The sequence below is a fragment of the Lachnellula hyalina genome, assembly GCF_007821495.1.
Source record: "Lachnellula hyalina strain CBS 185.66 chromosome Unknown contig00341, whole genome shotgun sequence".
Lineage (NCBI taxonomy): Eukaryota > Fungi > Ascomycota > Leotiomycetes > Helotiales > Lachnaceae > Lachnellula > Lachnellula hyalina.
Window position 1 is genome coordinate 980 of NW_022157455.1, and position 6,979 is coordinate 7,958.

General features: G+C 38.3%; 3 protein-coding genes across 3 annotated transcripts; all 3 read right to left on the bottom strand.

Moving 5' to 3' along the window:
* Nucleotides 1-3,446: 3,446 nt before the first annotated feature.
* Nucleotides 3,447-3,693, bottom strand: LHYA1_G009160 (uncharacterized protein; the record flags this gene model as incomplete). Its single annotated transcript, XM_031154064.1, has 2 exons — nt 3,447-3,466; nt 3,495-3,693. 2 exons carry the CDS (start codon nt 3,691-3,693, stop codon nt 3,447-3,449), a joined length of 219 nt encoding a protein of 72 aa, XP_031000929.1.
* Nucleotides 3,694-4,491: 798 nt separating this feature from the next.
* LHYA1_G009161 (uncharacterized protein) lies at nt 4,492-4,968 on the bottom strand (the record flags this gene model as incomplete). Its single annotated transcript, XM_031154065.1, has 3 exons — nt 4,492-4,647; nt 4,673-4,713; nt 4,917-4,968. The coding sequence occupies 3 exons, from the start codon at nt 4,966-4,968 to the stop codon at nt 4,492-4,494; spliced, it is 249 nt and encodes an 82-aa protein (XP_031000930.1).
* Nucleotides 4,969-5,741: 773 nt separating this feature from the next.
* LHYA1_G009162 (uncharacterized protein) lies at nt 5,742-6,002 on the bottom strand (the record flags this gene model as incomplete). The annotated part of the gene is made up of 2 exons (XM_031154066.1): nt 5,742-5,854; nt 5,894-6,002. Coding segments are annotated over 2 exons (222 nt in total), but the record flags the coding sequence as incomplete, so codon positions are not given.
* Between the last annotated feature and the right edge of the window lie 977 nt (nt 6,003-6,979).

Genomic DNA, 6,979 nt, shown 5'->3' on the forward strand with positions numbered 1-6,979 from the left:
TACTATATTCAGGACATTATAGTATTAGATGCTATAGTGATTTAGGCTTATAACTATATATATAGTAATTAGTGGGTGTTTTATTAAATCGTTTTAGGTATATCCTAAAGTAGCCGTATTATAGCTTAAGCTAGAAGAACGCGCTAGCAGTAGATCTAGCCGTTTTAGGAAGCTATATTTAAAAGTGAATTCGTGGGTTAAAAAAATTGAAGTAGTAGCCTTTACCGCTAGCTAGAGCATTTGCCCACGCATGCTATTAGATTTAGTTAATTTTTATGCCTATATAGGCATAGCTTATATAGGTAGCTAGGGCGGTCTAGGTGGTTAGAAGTAATTTAGACTCTAATTTAGCTAGTTTATCCGCCTCTTTATTTCTATTAATATCTTAGTATCTAGGGACCTACTCTATTGCTAGCGTGGATCTGTTTTAGGCTATTTTAGTAGCGGCTATAATAGCGCGTAACTAGTGAATTTGGCCTGGATTATTAGAAGGCCGCGCTAGCCTATAAATAGCTACTTGGTTATCTGCGTATATCCGAATATCCCTATTTGGGCCTAGTCTCGTCGCATCTTCGAATGCTAGGGCAATGCCTTCTAGCTCTCCATTATAGACGATTTGGTGCGGACCTATATTTCGGGCTAGTCGTATAAAAGGGCGGCTAGCGCATTTATAGCCTGCTAGTCCCACTCCTAGACATAGGCTTTTTACTACTTATATTATGGAATTTGCCTATAATACAAGGTTCGCAGTCACTTATAGTATCGCTTTTAGTCTCACCGCCTTCAAGGCTTAATCCGGACGTATTATCTATAGTTTTAAGTAATAAGTCCTTATTTAAGTGATTTAGCCTATTATGATATATGTCTAATTTATTATTCACAGATTTAGTATAATATACTATAGGCTCTGATACATTAAAATCCACTAGCATATTTAGATAATAAGCATTATTATGCCAAGAAGCGGTCACTTTTATGCTTTTATTATCTAGTTCAACTATATCCCTTTTAAAAATTATATTCCAATTTTTATTAATTAGCTCTTTAGTGCTAATTAGATTAGCTTTTAAGTTAGGCGCGTAAAATACGTTTTTAATAATAATTTCATTATTATTAGCCTTAACCGGAATATCGCCTTTTCCTAAAACAGCTAGACTATAGCCATTTGCTATTCTAATGCTTTTATTAGAAACAGACTTATAGTTTAATAGCCAGTCTTTATTAAATATATAATGCTCACTAGCGCCAGAATCTAATACTAATTTAGTTTTATTAATATTAGCTTCTTCGTCATTTATTCCATTATAGGCTAGTAACATCATAACTATTTTAGTGGATTCAGTCTTTTCAGAAGCTTTATTATTTTTATTTTGTTTTAGCTCTAGATATTTAATCCAGCATTTAGCTTCTATATGCCCCTTTTTATTACAATGTTTACAAATAGGCATTTTATTGCTAGTGGCTTTATTAGCCGAAGAGTCTAACCCTAATCTAGCTTCTTCGCTTATAATATCCAAAATAAGCTTAGTAATATCAATATTTTTTATATTACTAGTCACTTCTTTGTATTTTCAGGAGCTAAAGGCATCAAAAGAGCTAGATAGGCCTTTAAATAGCAAGATAGCTATAAACGGCTTAGGCAATTCATAGCCTAGCTCTTTTAGGTATATAGCCAAGGATTGGATATAGCTAGTATACTCGTCTGCGCTTTTAAAAGACTCATAGCTAGCATCTATTAGCTTATTAAAGTAACGTGATAAAGTCTCTAAATTAGTCTCCCTGAAAGTAGCTTTTATTGCAGCCCAAAGTAGGTCAGCAGTAGGCTAATCCTTAAATCTGTCTATATTATCAGCGCTTATAGTAGACTTTATAGCGCCTAAGGCTCGCTTAGTATTTCGGCTATATTCGGTTTCTTTATCTAGATATTTTATAGCTAATTCAGGGCTTCTAGGTCCAGATTCAGTATAGTATAGTAATCTTATAGAGAGTGGATTACGCTCTAAACCGTCTATATAAGGCATAAAGCCATGGATTTCCAAAAACAGACTAGCCTCCTTTAGCCATTCTATATAATTAGATCTACCGACTAGCACTTCCCCTTTATAAGAGGTGATTGCAGCCATTTTCAAGTGAATTTACTGCGGTGAATAGTGCTAAAATGCTATAGCTACTTTTTAAGCTCTAATTTCGGCTATCTAAGTCTTTAGCTCTTTTAGCTTATTTTAGCTACTATTTCTAACCGTAAATGATTTAGACTTATGCACTAGTCTTATTATTATGCTAGCGTCTTATTTAGCCTTATTTTATTAAAGTCCGATAATCTTTCGGTTTGCAAAAGCTATTTTTCTTTTTTGAATCTTGCTAAAAGTAGCTATTTAAGGGTAGCTATAAGCTAAACTAGCTTTATATACTATTTTATGGTTTATAGTACTGCTATTTGGCTTATATATAACTTTCAACAGATTTGGACTAGTCCTTTGTCTAGTATAGCTATTTCTTCCTTAGCCGATTCTTAAGTTGCAATTAGGTATTTGCGGCTTTCTTAGCCTTCCTTATGCAATTCACTTGTTTTTAGCCTTTTTAGGCTAAAGTAGGTTCCCTTCCCTTATTTAGCCTATTTAGACTATAATTTGCGTAGTAATACTACTTACTAGATTATTCCTTAGTACTAAGTATAGCTACGGCTAAGGTTTATTATAGCCGCACCTATATATAGCAAAAAGTACTAAAAACTAGCTTCTCTTATAATGCTAGGCAGTGAATAAGCGTAATTCACCCTCTCTGAGGATGGCTTCTTAGAACCCGCTTATTTACTACTAGCGTTATAATTTGAACCAATAGAGAGTAAGCAGCCACTCCTTTTAACCTGACCTATAAAAGTGCCTTCCGGGGCCACTAGTATAGCGATAAAGTGTGGGCACCTTGGTATAAGATATTGCTATAACACCTATATTATAGGTGACGGACACGTCAAGTTATAGCTTCTAGAGGCACTAGCTTATGCTTTCACTAGCGCTTAGTCTCAGGGACGCAGGCCTCAGGCTTCCTCTTCTATTAGTGAAAATGCGGGGTTGGGGATACCTTTTTCAGTTGAATACATAGCTAGTATTAGCTACTAACACTTAACGATTTTGAATCGGAAGCTTATAAGGTTATATAAGCATATAAGCCTTATCGCATTGCTACCATGTGAAATAGTGGGAGGTGGGCTCGGTAGGTGATAAGATGAATCACGTGAAGACTAGTGATATATGCAATAATAACTGAATTTAAAAGCTTGACTTAGAAGACCTTCTAGAGAGAGAAAGGCCGTTTATATACATGAATATGCTATTCTAGCAGCTTCTATGCTTATAAATCACATGGCTAGCTAGAGTGGCAAAGGCGGTGACATGCGTCATAATCGTACGGTAGACTACGTCAGCCGGAAACGTCGGAAGCCTGAATTATAAATCGACACAGCTAGCTAGTATGAACTAGGACTAGCTTCATACTAAGCCTAATTAGGTTTAAACCATATTTAGTGCTTATTATTATATAATCAACAATAACCGAATTGGGAAAGGCTAAATCCTTAAGAATTATAAGTAGCCGGTTCTTAGACACGTGGTTATATGCCCCTTTCACGTCTAGTAGAAGCGTACTAGTAATTTTATTTCGTAGCTGATTTGTATAGACATAATCCGCTAGCATAGCGCCTGCGTCTATAGCTGACTTTTTAAGTTGGCCACTAATTTAGCTAGGATGTAATAGATTTAGTATGGTTTCAGCTAAGTAAGCTAGTCGCTTAGCTAGGATCCTTTCGCTAACTTTTCCTAGGCAATTTAGAAGTGAAATAGGTTGATAGGCGCTAGGCTGCTTATAGTCTAGTTTGTTATTTTTTTGTAGTATAGCGCAATTCGCTTAGCGCTAGCACTTCGGATAATAGCTAGTGTTTACTAGCGTCTCAAAAAGGAGTGAAATCTAGGAAGGGCATGCTAAAAATGCGTGGGTAATAATAGTCTAGGTAATATAGTCCGGGCCGGGGCTAGTGGATTTGATTTCACTAGAACAGGCTTGTTTCACTTCGTCTGGTGCTAGCTTTAGCCATTGCCACTAGTCTAAGGCAGTGTATGACGTCCAATTCGGGCTAGCTGTTTCGGGAGGTGGAGGGAAAAGCGTCTAGCGGAAGAGGTCGCATTTAGTAGTGAATATGGTTACAAATTGGGTGGCAGAAAGCTTTAGATTTAGGACTAGTTCTAACCGCCTTAACTTCATATAGGCTAGGGCTTTAAAAATCGATTTAGAATCCTCTTTCTCTAAGAACTGGTTCTAGTAATCCTTTTTCGCTGTTTTAATAGCTTTGAAGTATATATTGCAGGCGCTAGTATAGCGCTTATTTGATTGGCTAGAAAACGCTCGCTTAGAGGCCTCTCTAGCCCGATTCATATCGCGTTAAAGTGATTTTAGTAAATCGTTCCACCAAGGCTTAGCATGTAGCGCTAACCGGATTTAGGGTATCGCATCGTGTGCAGCGCATAAAATGGCGCTAGTATAACGTTCTGCCATATTATCTAGACGGTTAAGGGTTGCTTCGTAACTGCGTTTTATATCGATTTGTTCTAAGCTTTTTAAGCTTAAATTAGAGCTTAAAATATAGCTATAGGCCTATAGCTTATTTTGGAGCAGTGACAGCTAGCAGAAAAGTTTTTCCCCAAATTTGGTCTAATCTGCCTGTTTTATATTAAAACGGGTGGTTTGTGGATCCGCTAGTCCTATTTAGGAACTATTAATAGTGAATATGATCCTAAAATGGTCCAAGCCTATATTATCCACTATAGCCCAGTCCTGAATATGATTAGCTATGGATTAATGCGCTAGCATAAGGTTGATATTCGTTGGCCTCTATATATGGAGGCGGTGGAAGGTGCTAATACCAGGGGTATTTAAGAGGGCTAAATCGTAGTAGTCAATCCAGTCTGCTAGCATATTACCTTCTTTATTACGTGCCTTATATAAGGGGTCCTACTATGGGTTGTAGGCATTAAAGTCCCTGCAAAAGACCGAATCAAGAGGCGGTAAGAGCTGCCATAGGCATTAGGCTAGCGTACGGGTGTCTGAATTAGGTAATTAGTGCTTTTTATTATAAATATTATAAATCTTAATTATATGATCTTAATCTATAACGTCTAGGGCTTGGAAGTCTAAATCATTTAGCGAATCCAAGGCTAGGACAACCCTAGGGCGGTATAACCTGGTAATATAAGCTATTATGCGTGGTGTAATATCTAGGCTAGGCCTATTTAGGAAGAGTTAGGTGAATGAGGGGTAGGAAATCGATCGTATTTCATCTGCATCACGTATAATAAAGGGCTCTTAAACTAGTATAATATCTATATCTAGCTTAATTGCTACTTGTAGCGCGGATTCCGTATTATGGGCGGCTGAATTCAGATTCACTTAGAGGATTTTAGTGCTAGCGTCTATTATAGAGAGGACGTGGGAGCCTTTAAGTGGATGCTCTAATAGACTTTATATAAAGCGGAGCTAGCCGCATGTGGACCTCTGCAATTAGCGCATTTATATATCAGGTGATCACACCTACCCTTAGCATTACATATAGAGCATACATGTTATTTCATCTAATAGGCTTCACTATATAGCTAGCACTTAGCCTCTTTGCAGCAGTAGTGCTCTAAATGGCTATAGCCCTAGCACCTGATGCATTAGGCGGTAGGACGTATCATATAGTGTTTTTCGCATCATATAGAAATGCCAGCTATATATAGCCTATTTCGGACGGCCGCGCTAGCCTCTTCAGGCGTAGCAAATGCAATTGCCACGGATCCAGCTATCTGTTTTAGGCGATTTTCGGCTGATATGATCTAGTATAGCTGTCCCAAAGGGGTTAGACCCTTATTAAAAGTCCGTATTTCATCCTTAACTAGCTCTATGCCTTCCGGACGGTTGAAAATAGAAGTGGGGATCCCGTGGGCAATGATTTTATGCCATGTGACATCTTTCTAGGCGGTGTAGCCTGGCATTAAATGCATCCAGATATCGGATTTAGCAAGTAGGAAGTCAGCTGAGTAAGCCTCTATGGTTATAACTACTAGATTGGCCTAAAGGGACTTAGACACTAAAAGCACTATAGGGTCTTTTACTCCTTTGCTAGCAAAAGCTCTATTTAGAGCATTGCGGGCGGTGAGAGGCTGAAAATTGTTATTTTAGACTATAGTATCCTTAATTAGGATCACGCAGCAGCTGGTAAGAGGCTTCTTTATGGCTAGCTTTAGCGGTAAGGACTTTTTAGCAGAATTGACCAAAATCCAGTCCGAATCAGGGTTAGCGGACTTAGCTGCGGCTGCATATATCTGATTTTGAGTGGTTTTCAGCTAGGGAGCGATTTTCGGCCCGTTTAGGCGGTCTGAGACGGCTGCGCTAGGCCCTTTCAGGTTGACTTGCAGGCGGGTAGTCGGTTTCGGGGCAATTTGCCGGGCGGTGGCTTCTAGCTTTTAACTAGCGGATTCTATATGCGTGATCTTATTAGCTAAAATAGCTGAAACCTTCTTGATAGAGCCTTTTTCAAGGTATTCGCAGAAGATTTCAATTAAATCAAGTATTTAGTCCTGTTTTAGGCGGTCTGGTTTAGCAGCCGCAGCTTTAACTAGGAGGTCACATGCCTCTGTAATAGCCTTATTTAAAGGTGAATCTATAGTAAACCTTAGATTTTTAGCCGGATTAGGAAGTAGTATAGCTAGCCTCTTCTTTGTAGTAAAAGTAAAGGCGTCGCTATAGTGACTGTTTTGTTATTTATTAACATTTTAGTGGCTACGGCTAGCAGAAGGGGCTATATATGCAAAAACAGACGCGTCTAATGCAACTTTTAGCCAGTTGCCATCCCACGCCAGGCCTTCTAGCTCGTCCGTACTAAATGATGCATTATATGTAGTATCCATTACTATATCATCGTCTTCTGCCGCTGCAGACCGCAGGGGTG